Source organism: Ambystoma mexicanum, chromosome 9, assembly GCF_040938575.1.
Source record: "Ambystoma mexicanum isolate Mex_15411 chromosome 9, UKY_AmexF1_1, whole genome shotgun sequence".
NCBI classification, from domain to species: domain Eukaryota; kingdom Metazoa; phylum Chordata; class Amphibia; order Caudata; family Ambystomatidae; genus Ambystoma; species Ambystoma mexicanum.
In genome coordinates, this window is record NC_090931.1 from 1,431,311,649 (window position 1) to 1,431,339,136 (window position 27,488).

At 47.9% G+C, this 27,488-nt stretch overlaps 1 protein-coding gene across 1 annotated transcript in view; it reads left to right on the forward strand.

Moving 5' to 3' along the window:
* The window catches only part of CNOT9 (CCR4-NOT transcription complex subunit 9), a 279,336-nt gene that overhangs the window by 14,162 nt on the left and 237,686 nt on the right, over positions 1–27,488 (forward strand). The window contains exon 2 of the mRNA XM_069616846.1: positions 18,236–18,415. Within this exon, the coding sequence (XP_069472947.1) occupies positions 18,236–18,415 (180 nt within the window). The remainder of the gene's footprint in view (positions 1–18,235; positions 18,416–27,488) is intronic.

The window sequence follows — 27,488 nt, forward strand, 5'->3', positions numbered from 1 at the left end:
ATGCTATTCAGTTTGGTGAAGAACTTCTTAGGGATCAGGTACGGTATATTCCCAAAATAGTGTAGAAGCTTTGGTAGAACCACCATCTTTAGCATTGCTCCCGGCCCATCATTGCCATGGGTAACCTGGCCCAGAATTGCATGCTCCTCTCAATGTTTGTAATAGCTACTTCTGTGTTACACCTATGCTCCTCTTCCACATTATGATATATATTGATCCCTAGATATCGAAATGTACTGACCGCCCATGGTACTTGCAATACAGGCAATCGCTCCGCTGGGATCCCTATGTACCTCCCCAGTGGGAACATGCTAGATTTCTGGGGGTTCACCGCTATGCCGGACAACCCAGCGAATCTCTCCATCACTTCATAAATGTGCTGGAGATTTTCTTATGGGTATCGCAAGTACAGCAACATGTCATCAGCGTACAGGGATATCGGATGTCTCTCCCCTTTTTACCTCAATGCCTATGATGTCATATTGCTGTCTCAAGTATATTGCAAGAGGTTCCAGGGCCAATATGTAGAGCATTGGGGACCACGGACGTCCCTGCCTGGTGCCCCTGCTGAGCTGCCATCTTCCTGATATCACAGATCCTGTCTTAACCCTAGCCAGTGGTTCGCTATACAATATCTTTGCCCACCTTACATATCCAGGCCCTAACCCATAACACTCCACGGCCGCAAGCAGCCATGGCCATTTAACTGAATCAAAGGCCTTTATTGCGTCCAAGGACACAATCGCCATATCCTCAGCATTTTCGCCTCCACTCTCAACAATTCTATGGAGCCGTCTATGATTATTGGTAATATTTCTGTTTGGGACGTAGCCCTTCTGATCTTGGTGTATTAGTTTGCCAATGACCTCCTTCAGTCTATTTGCTAGGACAGCTGTCAATATCTTGTTGTCTTGATTCAGCATCGACAAGGGTCTGTAGGAGCCGCAGCTGTGCCCAGGCTTATTGGGCTTGGGGAGCGGTATTATGATGGCCTCTCTCAATGATTCGGGTAAGCTTCCTGTCTCAAATGCTTCGTTTAGCATTTCTAGCAATGGGGGAAGGACCTCTTCTATGTACACTTTTTATAAAACTCACATGGGAGTCCGTTGGTCCCCGGGGCCTTGCTAGTGGGCAGCTGCCTCACCACCTCCCCTAGCACTTCTAAGGTAATTGGTGCATCCAGTTCCCCTCTCTCTTCCTCACTAATCTTTGGCAACCCTATGTCCTCCAATGTTTCTCCCACCATGGCGCGACTACTTTCGCCATTGTCTTCATATAATACCCTATAATAGTCCATAAATGCCTGATTGACTCCCTCCTGGGTGTCAGCTACGCTACCGTCCTCTCTTTCTATGGTCCTGATTGTGACTCTGGGAGTCTCGCTCTTATATAACCACGCCAAAAGTCTCCCCGGCTTATCGCCACCCGCATGCTGTCTCTCTACATATTTTTTATAATTGAGGTTACATAATCTGTCCCAGTGTTCTCCGCATGTCTGCTGTAGTTTGTGTCAATTCCACCTTCAAAGTCTCCTCCAGTTTCTCCTCTGTCTCCCGTAGGTCGGCTAAAATACCACCTTGTAGGCCCCTGGATTTTGCTATGGCTACTCCCCTCATCACTACTTTAAAGGCCTCCCATAGTGTTCCAGCTGAGTCCACTCCACACTCCCAGGGTTTTTCAAAATAATTCACAATCTCCTCCCTAAAGAAGGGGTCTCTCAGTGCTTCCGCTCGTAGACGCCATGTTGGGATCCTCGCTCTCGGGGGGGCAATATTGCCATTCGAGAATCGGGGGCGAGTGGTCCGAAAGGACCCTAGCCATTTTCGCTATCATTTCAGACGAGGTAAATACTTAGTCTAACCTCGTGGATAACTGCTGTGGGGCAGAATAGTGTGAGTATTGCCTCTCCTGGGGGTGTCTCACTCTCCATGCATCTTCCAAGCCAAAGTCCCTCAGCAATGCCTGTAATGCCTTGGCAGCAGGGTCCGGTCTATCATTCTTCCCATCCGATCTATCCACCCTCGGATTCAGTACGGAGTTGAAGTCCCCTCCCCAGATCATCGCGCTTCCCACGCATGCGCTCAAATTAGTACACAATGTTCTAATGTACGCCGCTGTATTCTGGTTCGGGGCGTACGTATTGACTATACTTATCTCCCTATTTTCCACCAGTCCCCTCAATACAACCATCCTCCCGTCCGTCTCAGCAATCACTTGCAATCTCTGAAACGGACATGTGGCGCCACCTAAATAAGCACTCCACTCGCATAAGCAGAATATGATGAGCCCGCTAGCTCTCCCTTCCATTTCCCAGCTATTTTATCCATTCTCTCTCGTGTGAGGTGGGTTTCCTGGAGCAGTGCAATATCTATTTTTTGCCTATGCAGGTGCAACATAACTTTGTTCCTCTTGAAGTAACTTTTTTAAGCGCCCGTACGTTCAATGTAACTATTTTAAGGTCTCCCATGTCCTATTCGAATTCCATTCCCCCTCCCACAGGTGCAGACTACCGCTAAGTTCCATTCCAATCCGCATAGACTCGTTCCCCAATTTTGAACTCCACTTAACCAAAAACACCCCAAACTCCCCTCCCCCCTCCCATCCCTGCCCCAACATCACTCCCCTTAACTGTTGCCTGTTCCATCCCTGGATCTCAGGCTCCCCCGCATCTAGGGTGCTTTCGCTCTGCCGCTCCTGTTCAAGCTACACAATTTGCGCATATTTACATATTGCTATATTCCAGTCCTTAAAGTCCGTTCCAGTCAATGGTATCTCTACAAAATGTTAGCCATACTTACACCCAGCAGTATCAATCTTCATCTAGGCACCACTAAGGTGCTCGCGCTGCACCTATGTACCAGTCACTTATCGTGTTCCTCTTGAGCCTGCTCCATGTCTCGTTCCGGGCAACCCTGCAGGTCCAGCCATGTTGTTGCTTCTTCTGGAGAATCAAAAAAATGCATTTTGCTCTTGTGCACCACCTTCAATTTCGCAGGGTACAGAAGCATGTATTTTATGCCAGCCGCGCGTAGCCTCCTTTTGATTGCCACATAGCTGTACCGTTGCCTCTGGACCAACATTGTATAGTCAGGATACGCCGTGACGGTGCTTGAAGCCCTTTCAATCGTCCCTCCTTTTCGAAAGTACTCCAGTATCTTCTCGCGATCTTTATAATTCAGTATTTTGACGATGATTGCTCGGGGAGGGGCCCCAGGTTTAGGCTTCCACATAAGGGCTCTATGTGCGCGCTCCACTGTAAACACCTGCGAGAGTTTTTCGGCCCCTATTTCTTGTAAAAGTAGATTCTCAATGTAGTCTGTCGGGTCCTGTCCTTCCTCTCCCTCCGGCAGTCCTACCACGCGGATATTGTTCCTTCCGCCTCCTCCGCCCGAGTCTCCAGGTTAGCTACATGTTGTTTAAGTATGTGGATCTCCTTTACGTTGCTAGTGCTGGTGTCCGTGTTGATTTTCACCGCACTTTCCAAGCTGCTCGTTCTCTCCGCCAGCCACCTAACGTCTTGCCTCAGCAGGGTGACTTCTATACCTACTGCGTCTATTTTAGCCTCAAGGGAAGTGCGCAGGTCCGACATGGCTGTCCCCCATGAGTCTCGCAGCTGCGTTATGGCCACTAGTATCTGATGATTGTCAGTCACTGCGGCACTCTCCCTGGTGCTATCAAGCCTTTGGGCGTTATGGCCGCTGGAGATTGTTGCGTTTTGGCAAAATGCCTCCATCGTGGATTGCTTGTTCTTATTTTTGGTTCTGCCCCTCGCCCCGTCATCTTGAAGCTTCAGTTCTACACCCAAGGTTGACTGGCTTCAGATGTTAGTCCTGCTTTTCTGTATGAGCTCGGCACCAGTGTGCCTCGCCGGGTATGGGGCAGCCGTCCTAGTGGAGCCCTGACGTGAGCTTATGTATGCTGAGCTCCATCTCAGAGTGGGTAGTGCCCTCCCACGTATCAAGGCGTCTCACTACGTCGTAAGTCTGGTCCTTCTGCTGTTCGGGTTTGCGTTTTCCTCCTTATGTTTTAGTGATAGTCCCCAGCTTGGTGTCTCGGGTGTCAGGTTCACTGCAGTGTTGTCTGTTGCATGTGCCTAGCCTGTTGTCCGTAGGCCAGTCCTGTATGCAACCTGCTGTCTTGTGACTGAGCTTGGTTACCTCGGGTCCATATGTTTCCCAACTCGGTACACACCTCCTTCCCCCAGTTGGCGGATGCACCAATATTCCAGCGTGTTTAGGCTCCCTGCAGAGTCAGTGTTTTGTTTGGGGGAGGACAGGTATTGCTATGATTCCACCTGTGTGGTGGCACTCTGCAGGGTCGTTCTTGCCTTATTGTAGTGCTGTACTCATCCGTCAGCCCGTATTTATTGCTTCCTCCCCAGGAGTAGTGTTCTTACCACGACCTTATTCGCCCACCTGCACCTGTTTATTTACAGGCAATGCACTTCCCATTACCAGGTTTCCCTGACTGCATATCTTAAGTTTAATTCGGTTTATCTGTCCTCTTGGAATCCCCAATGAGCAGCCAGTCGATGCCCTCTTTTGGTCCAAGTTCCCAAGGCGCTGTTATCCATGCCTTGCGGCACTTCAGTGTTTCTATTTTCTGTTGTTCCCCCTTTGTTGTCACCTATTGTTGGCTGGGGCAGCTCACAGATCTTGCCTGCTGGGTGCACTGTGCTCCATTGGTGTTGGCATGCCCTTTACTTAGGCATGCCACTCGTGCTTCTTGTTACTATGCAGCACCTTGGGGGAGAGGTGTTTCTCTTGATGTGCAATGTTTCCCTGTTTACGAGGGTTGCGTGTGCTTATCTTAGCCTGCTCTTGTGCAGCGCTATTGAGCCGTGCTAAGTTCTGAAGCTAACCATTAGCCATGTATTACTGTCTTCCTGGGTTTCACCATGCTTGCGTTATGCCATCTCCAGTGCCTTAGTGGCCGCGTTAACAGTGTATATATTGCCCATTCACCGTTTCGTACTGCCGCCGTCCGTGTGTCAGCTGTTGCTGCCGTGCGCGCATTCACTGCGCTTCGCCCATTTCCTGGGCACTGTGCATGTGGATTTGGGGAGCCCGGGCGTCAGCGCGCGGCAGTCCCCGTAATTCCAGTGGGGTTCTTGCCGCGTCCTCGTGCACCAGTCTGCTCTCCCTTCTTCGTCCTTGTCCTACAGGTGTTCGGAGCGTGAGCAGCTGATTGCAGCTGTGCATTCACCTTTGTGCTGGGGCCACTCGATCAGTGCTTGCTCATGGGAGTGCACGCACGACTACTGACTGCAGCCTTCTTCATCCCCGGTCCGGTCTGTGCGTCCCGAGGGGCCTTTGTTTCAGACTCGTGGCCATCTTGCTAACCCAACATCTTCGGTCGGTGGTTTCAAAGTTGCAGTTCTTCTGTTATTTCAGTCAGATTCACTCGCGGGTGCGTGCATTCATTCCAGTTTCCGTTCACATTGATGTCATCTGGTCTTCTTTGTGCAGTTAACAGTCTAAAAGCTTGCGCTCAGTCAGATCTGTTTTCCAGATCAGGGAGCACTCGTGAGAGCAGCCTATTCCATGACAGCCAGGCCACGCCCCCCAATAATCCAAAAATTATTACAATCATAGAGAAAAGCTGTATCCTGATGTGTGTGCAACACAATCTAATAGTGATAATAGTAATAATCTTAAAACTTCAAGATCCCAGGAATGCGTATAGTTCTTCGTCACGATTGTGACCTCCCGGATACTTGGTGTTAAAATCTACTATATATCTAGATTCCATTTGTCTCAAAGTTCGCAATCTGCCCCCTTCTCTTGGATGAGTTACCACTGAGTCAATAATGAAGTATTTAAATGATCTGATGTCATTTAGATGAACCTCCTCAAAATGTTTTGCAAGTGGGTAGGACATGTCGTGATTCTTGATTGCACGTAGGTGTTGCAATATTCGTAACCTGGCTTCTAGCTTTGTACTGCCAATATACCATAAATTGCAAGCGCTAGTAATCGCATAAATAAACTGTGTAAAACATCTCAGATCTTGTTTAATCTTAACTTCTTTCTTAGTCCGAGGATGTGGGAAAGCTTTAATGTTCATTCCATGACGGCATGCTTTGCATTTGGCACAGGTGTTGAAGCCTGATATTTTTGTAGTTAAACAAAGTACCAATACTTGGTTAGGTGACGGGAACATACTCTGTGATGGTTTCTTCTGTATGGATGGTGGTTTTCTATGTCACGGTGGCATGTGTTGGCAAGTGTGGACTAATATCGGGATCTCGTTTCAAAAGGTGCCAATGTCTTTGCAAGATATGTTTTGTTTCTTTGGCTCCAGTATTGAATGTAGTAATAAATCTGGGTGAACAATTTTCATTTAGTTGATCCTTTGATCCTTGGGCATACTTTTTTTTTGGCCAAAATAGTCTCCCGCGTTTTATTGCAAGTACGGTTATAATCTTTGTTTTATATCAATCAACAAAATCTTGTTAACGGGACGTTTTGGTTAAGTTGCACTACTAAAAAAACCTATGACATTCAATGGAAAGACGTTTCTACAGGGACGTTTTGGTTACAGGTAAAAACCTCACAAATTCACAAGTTATGGTACAGTACGCAACCATAACTCGCGCTACCACTGTGCACTGCAAGGATAACACCCATGACATTAAAGATGACATCACAAATGTTGCGTACCATAACTTGCGAATAACCACAACGTCTTGTTAACAAGGTTTTTTGGTTGGAGAATTTCATTGGTTTTTAGTAGGGTACCCTTCGTTTGTAATGAAGAACTGTGCAACATAGTGAAACTGCTGGCACCATGTTGATGCCGACAGTAGTTGCGGACTGTGGGTCTGTTTGCACAGATTGCGTGTCATCAACCTGCTGAGGAAGGCAGGTGCTCACTTACTTGCATAGTGGTACCAATTGCCAAACGCAAAGAATATATACAAACCGCACCAAGTGAAAGAGTAGGTTTGCAAATTGTGTACTAGGACAAAGGTATAGGCATACACCTTAACGGAATGCATGAACAACAGAAGTGAAGTCTGCCTTCAGAAATACACTGCACTGCTACTGTAAATGGGGAACAAAGAAGTAAGTGTCACAGTAACGAGTGGTAAGTGCTAAGACCTCAACGTCACTACAATGTAGTGTGGACAGTAAACGTTATGTATTAAATACACATCTGCTGAAGTATGCAATAGAACATAAACATGACATGTTTTTGTGTAACGCAGCAATAGCAAGCACCTTAGAGTGGCAGGACGAAAATGTCCCTCATGACGCATCCAGTTTCTATAGTAACCCCATTGGTACGCACAGTACAGTGAACCGTAAATGATGTAATATATGTTGCTGCCTGAACAGCAAACGCATTCTCTTTTCGGTAAGGGCACATATTGCAAAGGAAAGCAAGGCAGTACAAGCGGCAATCCTTGCAAAACAGCATACAGGCATAGGAAAGGAAAGAAATTCTGTGCATAGGAAAATAGACCGGCTGGCGATGAAAGTGTAAAAAGTAGAGAACAAATGGACCGCCGTAAAGTTTGCATACAGGGATCTATTTGGAACAAAATAAAACAGCAGTGGAACACCTGCACGTGTACTTCCGCATGTCATAGGCCACCATCCCCTCCAAAACCATGTCATGGGAGACGTTACAGTAATACATCAAGCTCTTCCTCCTCTCAGAACCAAGTTCTGCAAATCCCCATTTTGCCACAATTAGCCACTTGTGCTACTCCTTCCCTTTCCCAATTATGCGTGTGATTGTGTACAAGTAAACAGTAATATTGTAAAAGTTGCTGAGGGTTTGTGTGGTTTATTTATTTTTTCCCCTGAAATGGGGTTGTGACTCAGCTGCACACGGTCCTCGTTGCAAAGACTGCAATTAATAAAAAGGTTGGTGTCCTACAGACACCGCCGCTGTCTGGCTTATCCACAATCGCAGTGGAGGCATCCATATGCCACCAGCAAGGTCTGCATGTTGTCCACCACCTATCAAAGCGTGCTGGAGTGGGCGTTTGTGCATAGTGCAAGTACAAGCATGTGTATGTGTTCCTGTGTGTCCTAGTAACAGCGCCACTCTGCTGCATAGGCAAATTAACTGTAATGTGCTGGAGGCGTCCACCCACTTCCTACAAGTAGCTATACACATGAACATTCAACCTGCTATGCACTATAAACACCCATCTTCCAAAATGCGAGGTCAAACATGAAGTACACGAAAGTAGGGGACCTTTGTACAACATAGCAAGATTTACATTGTAGGATACAAGTTACACAATGGTAAGACACCATAGATAATAGAAGTAATATACATATGTACAGTGCATGCAGGGATTCTAGTCAGGGCAGAATTGGGTCCCTGTCAGCGGTCATTTTCCTTGAGCCAGTGGATGAGATTGGACCTGAAGCGTGTGTAGGGTAAGTCTTCCCTCAGTGGCAGAGGAATGGAGTTCCAATATTGGGCAGCTTTGACCGGGAAGCTGCTTCCTCCGGTCTTGGTGCGTTTGAATCTGGGCACCAGTAGGAGATTTGCGTTGGCAGATCTTAGGACAGTTGGAATGTTGTCTGGTGAATCAAGCTGTAAGGTATTGTGGGGCCGCAAAATGGAGACATTTATGTGTCAAGGAGGCAGTTTTGAGGAGGATTTTGTCTTTTGTGGAGAGCCAGTTATTGGATCTTCTAAGGTCGGAAATATGGGCTTTCTTGGGGAAGCATAAGGCCGCTCTCTGAGCATTGTTTTGTAGGATCTGGATTTTATTGATTATGTAATTGTTACTGCCCAAGTATAGGGCGTTGCAATAGTCCAGTTCGGACAAGACAAGGGCTCTTGCTAGGGTGATGCAGTTATTGGAGGATAGGAAGGGCTTGGCTGCTCTGATTAGCTTGCAAGTGTAGGTGGTGGATGAGGCCATGGAGTTGACTTGTTTAGCGAAGGTGAGTGTGGAGTCCGAGTAGAAGCCCAGGGTTTTGACCTCTTTAGCTACTTAGCTATTATCTATTATGAAGTTGGAGTAATTTTGTCTTAATTTGGTGAGGTGGGCAGGTGTGCCGAGGACGAGGAGTTCTGTTTTGTCATCATTCAGGCAGACGTGGGAGGCCATCCATGCCTGGATGATGAGGTACACTCTGTTCACAAAGGCCAAATCCTTGTTATAATCGCCCGTCAACGGGATGAGGATCTGTGTATCATCGGCATAGTTAGTGTAGGTGATACCGAGGCCATCTAAATCATCAAAAAGGGGCTTTGTGAATATATTGTACAGGGTGGGTGATGCACAAGATCCTTGTGGCACACCACAGGTGATGGGTATGGGGTCTGCAGCTGCCGTGAAGAGACAGTGAGCAAGATATTCTATCCCTGGGAGAGTGAGCCAAGTACTATATCCCCAAGTGTGGAAACCTGAGCAGAGCACCATCTACCAGTGAAGAAGACCAAGAACAGTAGAGCCCCAGTGAAGGGGAGGTCACTTGACAAAGGGAGGAAGCCCTGAACACGTATGCAGAGAAATCTTGTGGTCCCCAGAAGTGATCAAGACTGAATGCTAGAGAGACCTGAAGAGTTAAAGTTCAAGGACTTTGTTACAGCTATCCTGAAACAATTTCCATGCAGTAGTTTTGTTTCTTTTGTTTAATAAAACCATTTATGCTTATTCTGGTGTCAGTAGTGGTTTCCCTCTGTCATGTGGCACGGTGTGGAAGTCCCTGGGGGAACATGGAGAGAACAGGCCCAAGCGCCTTTTATTTATCACAGCTTGTATATAATTTAGCATACTGAAGGTGACACTATCACTAGCAATCATAAAAACCATTGAACTGCAACAGTGATTTATTCTGCCATCTGTGATGCTGTTAATAAGTACAGAAAACCTTCTCTCTTGAGGAGCAGCTGCAGTAATAGGGCAGGTGCCGAGTTAGCCCAGCGTTGGAGTAACTGATTGATTAAACCAACCACCTTGATGCAAGGTCTCTATGGCTGGGCAATCCTCTGAACATTTTAAATGGGGAGGTGGTGTTGGACACCCTTGTGTAATGCCCATAAATGGATTTAATTAAGCGTGATGTTTGTTTGGATCTCTCTGGAAAACCAGAGGTGATGGCTGGAAGGCTGTCCGGTCATTTGGTCGACAGAAAATTGGTCGACGCAATTTGGTCGAAAGACAAATGGTCGAAGTTTTATTTTTTTATTTTTATATATATTTGTCAGGTTTTTTTTTAGGGAAAAAGGTTTTTTTAAGCAAAAAAAGGGGGTTGTGGGGGGGACCCCCCCCCCCAAAAAGTGAAAATAAAAAAAAAAAAATTCGACCAAATTGCGTCGACCGTTTGTCCTGTGTACCTTTTTTATTTTTTTTATTTTATTTTTTTTGACCAAATGGCCAGTAACAGGCTGGAAGGTTTAGATTAATTGTAACCTCTGGCATTTCTCTGGGCAACCTTCCATACCATTGCTCTTCGGCTGCCAAGCCCTTACAAAAGGGGAAAGACCATATGCAAATGTGGCTTGGTCCCACCCCCAAAAGAGGGAAGTCCTGACCAAACTGCTAGGTCACATACCTTCTGCACGAGACCACAAGCATCCCCAGACATGTTTGGATATCTCACTCTCTCTCACTCTCTCCCTCACAAATTCAGTCATAGACCAGGATAGGCCACAGTGTTCCTGGGTACAGCTCTGAAACTATCAAGTCTCAGAGAGCAGAAGTTGATTCCTTTGTCCCGGGGCCGAGTGGGATTATTATTGATGTCTTGAAGAGCAACACAAACACCTGGCCTATTGTCCTTTTCCTTTCTGTTTAAAAAGTATAATGGACATTGGACAGTACCCTGAGACATGGAAGTCAGATCACCATGTGCCTTTCTATAAAAAGGGTGATAAATGGGACCCGAGGAATTAAACCAATCCCCCCCGTTGGACATAGAAAGCAACATTTTCACGGGAGAGGTGCTACGTCAGCTTGAGGATTGGGCAGGTGAAACAGGGAGGTTGCACCGATTCCAAACCGGCTTTTGACGTGGACACTCGACCAACATCAGTGGGTCTATAGTTGGGGAGTTCAAGAAAAGAAGGGGTATGCAAAACCGTATTATGTTGCTTCGATGGAATCTTTGGTGTTTGATCACCACAGATTATGGTCTAAACTGCAGCAATCTGGAATCCCACAAGGGTTCCTGAGGTTCATTCCTGCTATTAAATTGCTCGAAGGTAGGGGATGAGCATGCTTCTAGGAGCATGACCTTACAATAAACCCTGCTAAGACCAAACATCTGGAGCTATCGAGAGGCAGGAAGCATGGCCCAAGACAGTGGAAGTGTGATGAACATCTGGTGGGAGGAGTCGAGAGTATAACCTTTCTGGGTTTTCATTTTTTTTCGCAAAGGCTTTGAGGGACACACAAGTGCTATTGACTCTTAAAGCACAGAATTTTTTAATCGGCTTATTCAGGTCCTCAAATATGGAAGGTTATCAATAAAGGCAGGTATCCAGTTTTATGAAGGGAAGGTGGTACCCAAACTGTTATACGATTTTTCTTTTTTGTTATCAATGGGCTGTCCATCCTCACTGACTCATCCTACCTGCAGGTGACCAGTCCTTTCTTCTTTTCTACAGGATGCAAGTATATTGTTGGTGTACACAGCTTATTTACTTTGCAACTTTGACTATGCAGTGATTTTGTGAGGTACTGATGCTAAACCACTCCAAAGCTGCAAAATTAAATGCACATCTGCCAATATTGTTTATGATATGGCATTTATAACGCGCCTAAACACAAGTGTTTCAAGGCGCGACGAGGCAAGGGAGGGGGGAACAAAGGGAAGACAGACCACTATCTTACTAGGCCAGGTAACCTTGAGATTGCGCAAGTGCTGGGGAGGGAGAGGAAATGTGGGAGGGGAAAGGCGAGGTGGCAGTGCATTACATGGGATCAAACAGTAAAACAAGAAGAAAGTGCGGCCAACCGGTGGCAATGGCAAAGGGTAAGGGCAGACTTAGTCCAAGTGCTGGCAGGGGGACTGTAGGGATACAGAAAACTGTCTCCAAGTGCAAGGGTTGTCAGGGGGACTGTGCGACTGGCGGGGAGGGGACCTGGGCCACGAGATCAGAGGGTAGCCAGGTGACCAGTGCAGTTTCAGCCAGGAGCTCAGCAGGGGAGAGAAAGGGAGAAAGCAGAAGCAAAGAGGAAGGTCTTGAGGTGCTTCTGGAACCGGAGATGGTTCTCCTCACGTTTAAGAGATGCAGGGAGTCTGTTCCAGAGGGAGGCCCCAGCCAGGAAAAAGACCTGCCACCAACTCGTTGCTTGGAGAAGCAACTGACTGTGAGGGAGTTGGAGATGGAGGAGCGAAGGGCTCGGAAAGGAAGACCTTTTACGAAGAGAGTTGGGGGTTTTGAGGCCGCAGAAGGCCTTGTGGACAATGCAGAGGGTTTTGAACTTCATCCTCGCAGCCATTGGGAGCCAGTGCAGAGATTTCAGTGCTGGAGGGATACGATCCCTGGGCTTGAGACCAAGGACAAGTCTTGCAGTCCTGTTTTGGATGAGATGCAGAGGGCAGAGAGTAGAAGCAGGCACATTTAGAAAGAGGCTGTTGCAATAGTCCAGCCTAGAGAGAACCAGAGCTCTGGAGGTAGTGAGCTTCTGGGAGAAAGAGAGTAAAGGACAAATACCTCTGAGGAGATGCAGTTGGTAGTGTGACTTCTTAGAGACGTCAGAGATGTGAAGAGAGGAGGAGAGTGAGCAGTCGAAGATGACCCCAAGGTTTTTAGCCTCACAGGTGGGAGTAGGAAGAGGGCCAAGGGAGGCCGGCCAGAGTGTGACGGGAGAGGAGGGAAGCAGGTGTGCCGATGAGGAGAATCACTGTTTTACTGGCATTAAGGCAGAGATCATTGGCGGCACACCACTCCTGGATAGCAGTCAGAAATGAGAGAAGAGGTGGTGGAAGGGATCCTGAAAACGAGTGTAGTCGTCCGCATAGCACTGAAAGTTGGGGCAGAGAGCGGCAATGCAGTGGGCATGAAGTGCCAGGTATTGTGAACAGCCAGGGAGAGAGGTTAGACCCCTGGGGAACACCAAAGGTAGAGGGAGAGAGATGGAGGAGAGGAAGGACCCTAGTTGGCCCTGGGAGGGTCGATCGGAGAAGAAAGCGGTGAGCCAAGCCAGGGCCTGATGGGTGATACCCAGGTTATCACGGAGACGGTTGAGCAGGATGGCATGGTTGACCATGTAAAAGACAGAAGAGAGATCAAGTAAGATGAGGACACAGGTGGTATTAGAATCGAAGTTGGAGAGCAGGTCTTCATGGATGTTCAGGAGAGCAGTTTGCGTGCTTCTGGCTGCTCTGAAGCCAGACTGATGGTCATGGAGACAACCAACAAATTCAGTGTGAAGATAAAGCTGGGAGAGGGCCAGCTTTTCCAGGAATTAGGCCAGGAAAAGTGATGGTGATTGTGCAATAATTAGCCAGGCAGGAGGGGTCGCCTGAGGGTTTCTTAAGAAGGGTGTGCACAAGAGTGCTTCAGGGCGGAAGGGAAGACTCCAGTGGCAAAGGAGTGGTTGCAGAAGTCAGCCAGGGTGGTGTTAATGTGGTACTTGATGGTTTTGGAGGAACAGGGGAGAACCTGTTTTGACGAGACTTTCATAGATCGGACTCCTCTAGAAACCTCATTGGGGGAGAACAGGGGAAAGGCAGGGAGGGAGGGAGTGAGGTAGGAGAGGTTGCCACGGGGAGCCAGATTAAGAGGAGGGAGGGAGGGAGGGAGTGTGGGAGGGCAGGTGGGACAGGATGTCCTGAGTTTTAGAGAGAGAATGAGAAGCCAGGGCCGTGCAGATGGCCTGGGAGGGGACAGGAGAGGTCAGCCTGCAGCAGGATTGGCCAACTCCTTGCAAATTTTAGAGTTTGGCCGAGTTGTTGGTTGCTGCAGAGACGCAGGCTTGGATGTGGGCTCTCTTCTTGGTGCAGACAGAGAGCCGGTATTGCCTTTGGAGCAGGTGACAGGCCAGTTTGTAAGAGGATGCACTGGAAGCATGCCATTCCTCTCAGCCACCCTGCACTTGTGTTTAAGGGTGACAAGGTCTGACTCGTACTCAGAGTTGCACTTTGCTTTGTGCTTTAAGCGGATCCTCATGACTGGGGCATGAGCATCAAGTATATCAGATATAGCAGAGTGGAGCATGGAAAGGACTGTCAGGATGCGAGTCAGCCAAAGGGGGAGGGCAGGCTGAGAAAGTGGCGACAAAGGCCTCAACTGACACACACTTCATAGGTTGGATAAGCTAGAAGGTAGGGGTTGGTTGCTGGGGTTGACTTGGCCTGAGTGTGAGATGGGAGGAAAGGAGAACGTGATCACTCCAGGAGAGGGTAGTGGTAAGAGGGATAGAAAGGGGAAGGTCTGAAGAGATCGGTACATCCAGAGTTTGCCCTGCAGAGTGAGTCGGGCCAAAGGGGAGGAAAGGGGGTGATCGAGAGTCGCAGAAGTCACGAAAGAGTCCAGAGCAAGGACATGAAGCATCCAGGTGGATGTTAGTCTCCAAGGAGGAGGAGTTGAGTGGTCGAGACCAGGAGGGAGGAGGAGAGATCCGCCCACTCGGAGAGGGTGATCTGACCAGGTGGCCGATAGATGGTAGCCACAGAAAGGGAGTGGCCAGGAGAGGGAGCCTGCAGACGAGGCATTCGAAAGAGTAGGCCTGTGGAGGAGGGACCGAGGCAGGAATCCACTCTGGAAAGATCAGGGGTACACCCCCTCCGGAATGGTTGGATCTGTGCGCGGACAGGATCTTCTAGACATCAGGGAGGAGAGTGTCAAAGCTCGTGACAGAGTTGCCCCTGAACCATGTCTCTGTGAGACTGAGGACATAAAGGTCCAGTTCTTCCAGGATGTGGCAGATGTCAGAGAAGTGTTTGACAGCTGGACGAGAGTTCAGAGTGGCAATATGGTGGCCATCCTTGAAAGACTTATGGAGAGGGGTACAAATCAGAGGTACGTCCTGTGGAGGTGTGGAAGGAGGAGAGGGCAAGGTAGCCAAGGAGGGAAGTGGGGACGGCAGGCGAAGGAAGGAACTTGGTGAGGCGTGGGAAACGTCTATCAAAGAGAAGGTTGGCCTGAGGGCCTTTGACAAAGATGGTACCATTCAGGTAAACATTGATGAGGAGTGGAAGGAGTCCAGGAGGGCCTCCCAACGGGTGCCACCATTAATGGGCGAAGAAGAGAAAGGAGAAAGCAGAGACCATATGAAGAGTCCATAGGTCTTGCGAGGAAAAAACAGAGGATGTTGGTGAGGGCTTGTCTGGAGGAAGCACTGGTATAGGTGTTGGCGATAGGGAGGCCTAGATTGGAGACAGGATGTCCTTTTTAAACTTCTTCCTACCAGATTTAGTGAGGAGAGCAGGATAGTCGATGGAGAAGAAGTTAGGAAAGATGGGAGAAACAGAGAGCACCATGGAGTGTTTAGGGAGAGGAGACGAAGGTGGGGGAGGGAGCCACTAGGTAAGGACACAGGGAGAGATGCAAGCAGACGAGACAGAGGGACAAGACACAATTAGACAATTTACCAATACAACAAGAGCTCAGACAATGGTAGAACAGTTTGTAAGTGAAGGATTTGCTAAGAAGACAAGACTAGAACCAAAACCAGCAAGGAGAAGTAGTTGGAAATGAGAACCTGGAGGAAGGAAGAGTGCAATGGAACACACCGCAGTACAGTATGGGACAAAGCAGTCAGTGAGGTGAATACAAAAACCAAATGGGAGAAATTGGCAAAGAGGACCTAGATGAGGGAGGAATATAAAGGAGAAATGCAGGCAGTATAAGCAAAACAGGGCAGTCAGTGAGGAGAAAACAGCAATGAAGAGTGATGACCTAGGTTGTCACGACTTGCCTACCATGGAAACTCACGGCTCGCCTGCCATGGAGATTATGGAGGAAGGACTACTCCCTGAGAACGCTGTACGCGGTCTAGACGTTTGATGCTTGCTGGCCATGTCATCCATGAGCGATGGAGGAAGAACTAATTTTCCCAGGAGTGCCTTGCGCACAAGTCATTTCGGCCTTTATCTTCCAGGAAGCGGCTAACGCATTCGCGTTTCAACTTCCAGTGCTACGGAAAGTAATCCAGCGCTCCTGTGTGTTTCTTTTTCTCTTGCCGCTCCCAAACGGCATACCCTTTGTTTCTGCCATTCTCGGACGGCTTGTTCTCCTTGTGCCTTCTACTTTGCCTACCTCCTGTATTCCCCTTCTTCCCCGTGCACGCTTGTTCTATCCTACGCGAGGTGCACGCCACGCTTCCTTTCTTTTTCACCTCCAGTCTCCGAGTTTCCATCTGTCCGTGTTCTCCAAGGATTCAGAACTTCTCCCGGAGATATCACGGAAGACTTCATCAACAACACGGTGCATTCTGGGATTCGTAGTCCATTCAGCCAAAACCATCTGCCAGGGTTTTTCGGCAAAGCTTTTCCCTGGCCTGGGGTGGGCTCCCCGGGGTCCCTGCTGCCAGGAAAACTGCATCTCTGGCAAAGTGGCCTCCGGTGGAGCTCGCTCCCATCACTCCAAACAGGTGAAAGAGACGTGTATGAAGCCCAGCGATAATTGGAGACAGAGAAGGAAAGGGCTATCTTCGGACGACTCCTGGGACACAGATACAGACGATACCCCTACCTCAAAGGCTTCAGGTGAGGAGGGGGTTGGTCAAGATATTAAAGATCAGACAGAACCTGAGATAGGTGGGCAAAGATTCGGCAGAAAACGTGACCGTAGGCCAGACAGTGATCACTGTCACCCCAACATTTCAGCATTGGTTGCTCTCCTGCTTATTTGGTAATACGCTTTAAGAAATGAAATGCTCGGATTACCAAAGCATTCAGCAAGATGCATTGTTATACAGCAAATACAGGACTAAACTATACATTTACTAAAATGATTAAACAAAACTGACGGCTGAAATTTCTTTACTGAAAATAAAGAAAATATAATTACTATGGTGTAGTATTAAAAATAATGTATACAAAGTATGCAACTTGCTCAATGTGTGAAATTGCATTCCAGGTGATCTAAATTAGTTTAAGACTTTACATATAATTGTAAACCTCAGTCCTGAAACAGCCATATTATATTTACGTTTAAGCAGTAAATATGGGCCCGTTTTCCTGAAGGTGGAAGTTCCATTGCCATGTATAGTTTTAAAATATCAACTTGATTTTTGCCTAGCATAGTATGTTGGATTTCTCCCGCTTGTTATCCCTGCAGTAATAGATGTTCTGATTCTTTTTACTGGAGCGCTCTATTTTGCCCCTCATAAGGATGATTGGCCGAGTTGTCCTTAATGTGATTTTATCATGACTTCAGGCTTCGAACATTTCTATGAAGCAAGCTTGTAACCCAACTTGGGGGAAACATGTTTGCGTGTTGGTTTATAATTTGAAGTTAATGGGAGTATGCAAGTTCACGCTCATTTATATTAGGTTTATTTTCCATATCTGATCTTCCCTGTTTTGGTGTTTCTTTATATTCTTTGTTGCAGTATTGCCTTTTCTCCCGTTTATTTTTTTTTCTCACTTATTCTTTTACTTTCCCTTTTTATTGTTTTCTTTGCCTCATTTATTGTACCTCTTTATCTCGTCTTTGTTTTTGTGCTTGGATATTTCCTGGAAAGTCACCAGTGTTCTGGTGCTAAAGGAGTTCCATGTTTAACAAACATGTATGGCAGTTGATACTTGACCTGTCCCATAAGGAGCAGGAACTGACTGAGATGAGGAGTGCTCCATTTTCACCAGTGTTGTCCTGCAAGAGCGAACTGTGCGATCTAAGAACCAAAGTGCAGCTTCATGATTTTTCAGTGGAGAGGCTGTTGACGTAATAAAATGCCACAGAGGTCCCATAGGATGAGGAAGCAGATCTGTCCTTATTTTGAATTGCATTGTTTGAAACCTGGAGTGCAGTGAATTTGTGCTGCAACTCCACAGTTCTTTTGTATAGTAGAGGTGTAGTTTACAGACCAAAAATTCAGCATTCGTATAGCCCCTTTGCTGATCGCTGAATCCAGTGCATCGCGGACTGCACATACTGGGTCAGTGGCAGCATATTACGTTAGTCTACTTTGGGAGAAAAATGAATATGATTTCAGTGACATCTTTGTGTTCATGGTTATAAATTGCTCTGTAAGCGTTGCTGGTGTGTAATGAATAGAATGTCTGCACCAGCACTGTTAGCATGTAGAATGGAATCTAGTAACCCGAAAACGTTTTGACCTGTGCTTTCATTTTGTGCCTAGCCTGTGCCAGCGGCATTGGCGCAGGTGGACAGAGAAAAAATCTATCAGTGGATCAATGAACTGTCGAGCCCAGAGACCCGGGAAAATGCTTTGCTAGAGCTGAGTAAGAAGAGAGAATCTGTCCCAGACCTGGCCCCGATGCTCTGGCATTCTTTTGGTACCATCGCAGCCCTGCTCCAGGTAAGGGTACTTTTCATTCATTGCCCACCTCCCTCTCCCGTAAATGAAATGAATCCCAAGATTAAACATGAAAGTGTGTTGGTTTCCTAAACGCTTCATCAGGTGTGTGGCCAGGCTGTGATTGGGCATGTTGGTTAGTTGCACCCAAGCGCTGTCCAGTTAAAGCATCGAATGGAAAAGGATTGACACAATGGGGCCGAAACAAAGGGAACGAATATTTTTTTTAAATATTTTTTTTTGGTTTCGTATAGGTAAAAAAAATGTTACCCAAAAAACAGGGGTTGGGGGGGTGGGGTTAAACCCCCCTCCCCCCCAAAAAGTACAAAAAAATATTATAGATCCTTTTTGTTTTCGGTACTTTTGGGTCGATCCTTTGACCATTTGACCCTTTTTTTTTTTCGATCCTTTAACCTATAACCGTTGCAAGCTTTGTGGAACAGGAATGTTTTTAGTGCTTAAGCTGAGTCAGTGGTTTCTGTTTTGGATTTATTTTCTTGGCTGAGAGCAGGCCTCCCACAAGATCCTCCTGTATTCTGTTGCGATTTAATTGGCAGTTGAGTCTCTGGGTTAGTCTTAAGTAACTTTTAGGAACGGTTTGCAGAAGTGACTGGGTCCTAAATGGCAGTATTTCCAGACCATTTGGAGGCGTTAAAATAATATTCCCTGTCCCACTAAGTCAGAGTTTAGAGATTGTAAGATTGGTTTAGCATGGACAGTTTGCTAATATAGCATGTTTGAGTTTAAGAAGGCTAGGCCATAGAAGGTGATTATACGTATAAGAAAATTAGTGGCCTTGTTATTATAACTGTACAAGCCGTGTGCAATCGAGTACACCAGCACTCTGGTGAGGTGACTCGAGTTTGGGTCGTCCTGATTTGGGAGGGTCCTCGGGATCTTCCTGGAGCTTCGGTCTGGCTTAAAGATGATGCACCCGACTATGGATTTCTTGACCCCTGGCATTCGGTTCCAGCAGCAGCAAAGGAGTACGGCCAGTTGGGGAAGCTCTTCCAGCAAAGTTCGTCTTGGGGTTTGTTGGTCCCACAAACCCAAGCAAAGTAGTTGTTTCCAGAGGTTCGCTAATTGGTTCGGAAAAGCAGTTTCAGCACACCGGGCAGTTCAATGGTCCAGGTGGATGCAGCAAGCTTCTCTTCACGATTCCTTGGGATGTTTCGTTTAGTGGCCGACTGTCTTCAGTTGAAGAAGCCTCTTATGCAGATTTCTCCCATTCATGCACAGCTTAGCTGTCACTCACACAGCAGGGTGGCTGTTCTGCAAGGACGGCCAGCCAGCCAATCGGCACTGGGTGCATTCAGGTAATCAAAGACTAGGCACCAGGAGTTCCGGGCACCTCCCTCACTTCCTGACCTGCTCAATACTGAAGCCCACCAAAGACACAACGGACAAAAGGGTTAAACCTAGTTTGGCGCGCAGAGTAAAACCCAAGAAAGAACTCACAAACAAGAAATGGCAAACAAAGACCAGGCCCATTTTGACACAATGGCCACTATACTGCAGCTGAGGATTCAGCATGCGGTAGAAAAGCACAATGGTTGGAAAATTAGACCACTGCCAGCAGCCATTTAAAGTCGTTAGGGTAACATCCAACATGTTGCATGAATATGTAGGAAAAGGGGCTACGGAGTAAACCACCAGCACTTCACATAAGCTAGGGTATGGTATGCTGGACCTCCATAGGAAAAAGGTAAGAGTCACTTTCACTTTACTACTCTTGGGAACAGTAGTTCACCCAAGAGAAGGTATGTAAAGCTTATGAGAGATCCAAAGGACTTCTCTGTGACACTGCACTGAGGGTGCTGTGTCACCATACAAAAACTAGATGCCTATGGAGTTTGTCAGACTCCAAAAACAAAGGAAATACAGAATACAAATCCGATCAAAATACATGAGAGTGAGAAAAAGGTCTCTCACTCCAGGATAAAAATGTAAAAGTCCTAAAGTCCAGAAAAACAGCTTTGGGGGGGGGGGGTGCGTGTGTCTAAGGTTGAAGGGAATTGGCACAGAAATGGGAAGTCTCCCTAAAACGAACCAGCCACACCAACCTAATTAGGACGGATAACAATTCTTATTGAAGTTTAGGCCACTGAGCGAAACTGCATTCATGGTTTGTTGCTGCAGGGTTCTCTTTGTCATAGTTGACTACTTTGACTGCTCCGTTTTGTAGTTCTGAACTCAGTGAGCCCTCATGGTTGTAAAGACCACTAGTCTGGACTGACAGAACCTCTGCTTGGCATTCCAACGACGACCGAGGACTACAAGGAAGCCACAGTTGGAAGATGCAGTCAAAGTGACTTGGAACAGGGTCTTAATGCAACAAGGACTTTTACTCGAGCAAGGCTGCTTGTCTCAGCAGGGACAAGGAGCACCATAGGCGTGTCCCAGATCCCATGACAAGGATGCACTGCAAGATTCACATCAACAGAGCTTTGTGAGATCCAGGCAAAGGTTCAGTCCTTACACAGGATAATGTGTGCCAGATACAGTGCCACTATGCTCTACTATACTCTACTCTTCTGAGCTCCAGCAGGACGATCACAGTGATGTAGGCATAACCAGTTCAGAGTCTTGCAAGTTCAAAACGGGAGGGAAGATGGCGTTTCCCCTGCCAAAGAAAGAAGCAAGCTTTGCCTTAGTTATTGACTTGGGCAATGGATGTCCCAGCAACTTTCAGCACCCCTATACAGCCTCTTGTGCCACAAAACATTGGCTAAAGTGGTTCACTAGCTCCATAAACCTTGACTGTGAGGCACCCAGCCCATTCATCGGGTGACTTCCAACATTCAAACTGAGTGTCTTTTCAATCCTGGACAGCAAGCTCAGGTAAAGGCGTGACGTCACTAAGATTTTGAATGTTTCAGGCTATCTGCAGCTCTTTACCCAGCCCAAATCAGTCAAACATGCACAAAGTCTACTTGCCTGACTCTGTTCAGAGCCTGCCAAGTGAATGACCATATATGGTTATTTCCAACACCTACACAAGGAGGCTAGTCACTAGCCTTCAAAGGGAGTGACCTGTAAAGACTAGGTGTAAGCAATAAGGTTAGCCATTTTTTGCCACTAAAAAGGTGAAATAGCTACCTCCAAGGTAAACTGGGTAAGTGTGCACAAGAGTAAGGTACCACTCTCGCCAGCCTGTCTGGTCTACACTGTATAAGGGAAAATGCCCATTATTTAGAAAGAAACGAGAGACCTGTCTTTGCGGATAATCGAATCTGGTTATCGTGGTGTGACCACTTTGCTATCCCCTTCACGCTCACACTACCACACAAAATCCCACCACCTGCCACACGGCTCCCTTGCCCCTCAGCCAGACAGACCATCACATTACAGAAATAGCCATAGCATCATTCATACCACACTATTCCCCCCCTGCCCCATACCCCCCCCCCCCCCCCCCAAGCACATCCCTCTATCCTACTCCACCAATACAACACTATCATCACATAGGCAGTAGACAAAATTTCACTCCTCGGATTACAAAAACCCCACAACAAATGCCACCAACCATGGTTCAACAGTTCACTCCTCTCTATCAAGCAGGAAGCCAGACACCTAGAGCCTGGCAAAATAACCTATGGCCCTCAACCAAGACACCACCAAGACACCCCTCAGACACTGCCACAACACATCTAAAACAGTCATTCACAATGCCAATGGCCACCCATTACTTTCAAGAACTCCAATCTGCCACGTCCTACCCAGAAACTATTCAACATCAAGTTCCTCTCTAAACCACCATCAACCTCCCCATCCACTGCAGTATGAAACTTCAACTCCGTAATTCACAACATCAGGACAGCCCTCTCACTTGGGACATCTTCCACCCCATCTTCACTGATTTTCTCCCCCCCCCCCACCCCCTACAACGCCCACCCTACCAAAACAAAACCTGCACACTTACTGGATGATGCACGCTCACCTCAAGCTGCATCCAGTTGCATCACCAACCTAGTTCCTCCAATGGCCCAACATAATCAACACCTGTATCTCACATGGCACTATCCTCACTGAACTTAAAATGGGACAAATCTCCCCTTCCCACAACAAACCATCTCTTGAACCCCCCACCCCCAAACTACTGCCTCGTTACCATCTTGCCATACCTTGCTAGAATCATGAAACGCTTTGTAAGTACCCAACTGCAACACCTCACCACATGCCACCTCTTCCAATCTTGCTTTCGGCCTGCACACATCACTGAGACAGCTACTCTTAATTTCCTCGATTACCTCCACAGCATCTCAAAGGACACACAGCATTACTCGTGCTCCTCGACCTCTCTGCAGCCTTCAACACCATCGATCGCACCATTTTATTAGACATCCTAGCCCACATGGTGAATATCTCTGGCACCAAACTCGACTGGTTAACCTCCTTTCTCACTGACCGGAAACACCGTCTCCATGCCCCCTTATCGATCAGACCCCACCCCTGTCCAGTATCTGGTCCCTGCAATGCTCCTCACTATCTCCACTCCTCTTCAACCTTTATGTTGAATTCCTTGGACTGACCCTTCACAAACACAACGTAATTTCCACCAAAATGCAGGTGACGCACACATTTACTTCCACATGTCATCCCCTTTACAACTCCACACCTTCAAAACCTGTCTCTCCACCATCACCAACTGGATGGCCAGCCACTACCTCAAACACAACCCTTCCGAAACTGAATACCTCCTCATCTGCCAACCAAGACACAGACCCAAACCCAACCCCTGGATCCAAGAACTTGCCACGGGCAACTCGCACATCCCTCTCCCCACCTGTTGGATCCCTTGGCTTCACCATCACCCCCCCTTTTCTTTACACACCACATAGCCCCTGTGAACAAAACATTCAATCAACAACTGCATCTCTTATGCAAAATCAATCGGACATGTCCTTCCTCATGACGATTTTGTACCGCAGTCCAAGCATTGGTTCTAAACTGTATTAAGGAAATGCTCTCCTCGCTGGACTCCCCAACAACACCCTTACCACCCTGCAAGCAATACAAAACGTGGCAGTCAGACGACTCCTCCACCTAGCAAATATTCACACATCTGTAGAGGAACAGACGTGTACGTCATTGATGGAACCTGCCCCCTCACCTGACAGATTTGATGAAGGACAAGACAACACCGTGCCTGACACCAGTTATTAGTCCAATGCTGCATCAAGTATGTGAGACGTTATGCACTAACTGTAACAAATGTACCCTCGAACCATAGTGGTAGCAGGCGATTTGCAGATACCGCTGAATATCCAAGAGCTGTAAAGGGAATCTAACAGTTGCAAAGTGATGTCAAAAGGAGAAGACACGATGACCACTGAAATGATATAAGAATACTTAAACAATGAAGATGTAAGTGAAAAAACAAAGTAAATATGTATACAAGTGAAAAGAAAGCATGCATGCATGCATACAAAGAAGATAAGGTACCAGATGACTAGTAAATGTATATAGCAGAAACGCAGGATGTGAGTCTTATAAATGCTTGCTGTAGTATATAATATAACTCTGCTAAAGCGGCTGTGTTGAAAAGATGGGACGTCTGATCTGAAATAAAAATGAGCAAGAAGCTTGAATATGAGAGACCAGGGTTGCAGAACTTGCAGACGCTGGAAGTGAATTTGTGCATGAACAAAGAATGGCCGTTGGCCAAAGATCAAGGGTACCACTGCGAGAAGCTACTGCAGAGTACAAAGGGAGTCAACGAGGATAAGCAATGTGTATAGGACATATTTCTTAAAGTAAACGAGCGAAAAATGTGTGAATGCCAAGTATTGAACAATAAAGGATACAGAAAGCATATGTGAGACAGAGCAACTAAGTCTCCAGAGGCTGAAGTCATGCTACCCAGGATAATTGAATCAATTGGCACTAATTAGAAAGGAGATATGGACAAAATCACGGTCTCTTCACACGTGGTGCAAGACCAGAAAACGAGGCATAGTCCTAAGCTACAGGCGAAGATAATGATGCACCTTAACTCCCCTTAATGTTCCAGGGAAAAGAACATTCAGCAAGGCCCAGTACAAAGAAAAATCCTTGGCTGTTGAGAGATGGTAGACTAATTGGGCAAGTGGGCACTAGTCTGACTCTGTTCTCTGCACCTGGGTTTCGTTTTGGTTACATGCTTCCAACAAGCCGAATGTCCAAGGTTTGGAGAGAATGCCAACCAATCAGAGGGCTTATGTAATGGTGAGCATACATTGTTGCAGGGGCCAATCCGCTGTTATGCTGCTATAATCTGTATTGTCAATGACTAGTTTTGAGTGCACATTTGTAGGCCTGCGTAAGGGAGTCTCTGGTGCCACACCACTGACATCAATAGGGGATTTGGGGAGCCCCCCCCCCCCCCAACTGTAAGGGCTAACCAGTGCCCAATTAGTTAACCACGCTAGCGAGGTTAAAAATACAGGCTATCCTTCCCATAATCCTATCTGGATGATGAAAACTGTCAGCAGATATGCTGCGGCACCCCATTGAAAGAATGCTGCAAAATGAGCCATCATTCTTATCAATGATTATGAGAGGTGCAGTCCAAAACTTCATCAGGACCACAACATGAGTGACGATTAACTTTTCTAGAGATAAATGAACGGATGAATGCAGACTTGCCATAGTTGATTGTGCTTTCAGAGTTCCTTTTTGTTTATATGCTGGTGAGTGGTGTGTGGCAGTAAGTGAAAGGTGAGAAGAGCACCCCTGGAATCCATAATGAATCTCTGATTTTTGACTTGATGCATTGCATTCGATCCTAGTTCTACCTTGTTTGTTCTAGTGTTTGCCTTTCAGTGAAAGGAGTTTGGCATTCCACATGCGGCTGCTTTTGGCTTTGACATTTTTCTTTATAGCTTCAGATTTGAACATGTGCACATTACTCACAAAATGATTGGTTCTTCTTAAACGTTTGTTTCAAAATTCCTAGGGGTGAGATCTTTTCAAATTCATTTTGTTATAGTTCTTGTATGAAAGAGGATGTTTTATTATTCTCTAGCATGGGGTCTGGCATGGATTCACATGCTCAAGAATATTCCCCGTCGTCAGGCTGGGAATCCTCGGTAAAGAAAAAAACTCAGTATCCGTTTCGTTTCTGATCTGACTTTCGTAGTAGTAACCAATCGCTGATTTCAGCGTCGTACTGACCACAGCCAATGACTGCCCTCTCCCTAAGCCCCGCCTCTGGCAGCCATCCTCAGATTTTTACCGCACGTTCAAGTGTTGGGATCCTCGTGCTATTGCTCTCGAGCTTTAGTGTGCTTTTGCGCTTTTTTCATAGGAAAATGTTCTCTTTTTTTCGGTCAAAGAGCCTCAAGCTCCACCGTTTCTATATCCGATCAACGGGGATCCGTGTCGGATTCTTCTATGCCCCTCAAGGGTGAAGATTTCGTCGAGCCACGCTTTGGAGGACTCCAGAACTTTCTCAGGCCCATCTCGGACATGTCCCAGGAGAAGGGAAGCTTGACGCCCGGGAAGCTGTTCAGGGTCTGCCCTGCATTCCAGCTTCAGAATGTCTTCAAGGAGGACGAACACTCCCTTTGCCTCTACTGCCTGCATGAGGACGAGACTCGCGTGGAGAAGGACTGTGCGTTTTGCGGGAACATGTCGGAGCGGACCATAAACGACCGCCATCTGCGTCTCGCCAACTGGCTGGAAGGGAAGAGCTCGTCAGGCGAGAAAAAGAAGTAGTAGTCTGAGCGGTCTTCTAAGACCTTTGAGGGCGCCCCGGCGACTGGGGCCCAACAGAAGGCCGGGCACCGGGAGCGCCGAACGGTCGGGCTCTTCGGTTGCCAGGCAGGGCGCAGCCTCCCCGGCGCCATCAACCACGAGCCAACGCTCTGGCTCGGGTAAGAGGAAGTCCGAGCACCCGGCGAAGCTTCTGGAGAGGCCCCGGTCGAGCTCGAAGGCCAATTCGGAGGGGGAGCGAGGCGGTGATGCGCCCCCCCCCCCAGGAGAAGGCGGTGAGCGCACCTAAGGTGACGAAAGTCTTGATCCACCCGGCCAAGGCCTCTATCGAGACAGTCGCGGCGGCCCTGGCTCAGCCTGAGGAGGCTACACCAGTGGAGGCGACCTCGGGGCCCAGAGTCTCCCTGCCACCGCAGAGGGAGTCCTCTTTCAAGCCCATCGACAGGACCCCCGTGAAACCTCCGACGGAGAAGGGGGGGGGGGGCAGGAGGCCATCGTGGATTCGGGCTCAAACTCTGAAGAGGAGCTGAACGAAGTCTTAAGCCACGGCATTGGCGTGGAGGAAGACCAGCCCGTCGGGAGGGACCCCGACGAGGGGGACGACTAGAACGTCGAGGGTACCGACGAGGTTCCTGTCCGCCCGTCGGAACCCCCTCAACCAGTGCCGCAAGACAACTCGGCGGCCATTTTGTTGGCTATACAGTCCTTATGCTCGGAGATCAGGAAGAGATTGCAGTTACCACCGACGGAGGAACCGCTCCCGACGGGGGACCCGGAGCCGGGCCCTTCTGGGAGCCCTCCTCTGAAGAGAAGGATTCATCCTCCACCTCCTTTTCAACCATCGCGCCCGTCTCAGCCCTCCTCCCCGTCCACGACCCGGGGGGATGACACGGGGACGGACACGGCCGCGACGGGTACAGACGACGAGGTTTACGGCGAGGATCCTCCGTCACCTCCTCCCCGGGCTTCCCCACCCGACGAGATTGGATCGTTTCATGCCATGATCGCCAGGGCATCCAAGCTTTTCCAGCTCTGCCCGGAAGAGAAGGAAGGCTTCCTTTATCAACGGCGCGAGACCAAGAGGAAGACTATCCTCGCTGTATGCCTACTGGACGATATCTGGGATGAGGGTCTCTCCCTCCTCAAAAACCCATCCACAACGCCTGCGAGAAGGGATCGGTACGAGAAGTACCGGGTCCTGGACACGCCCCCCTTGTGCCTTCGGGCACAGCCGACCCCGGACTCGGTCGTCTCTGTGGCGGCCAGGAAGAAAGCGGGGGGGGCGGGGGGTGCCATCTGCCTCCACGTCAAACGCCACCCCCCCCCCCCCCCCCCCGGACGGCGAGGGAAAGAAATTGGACACGATGGGACGCAGCGTCAT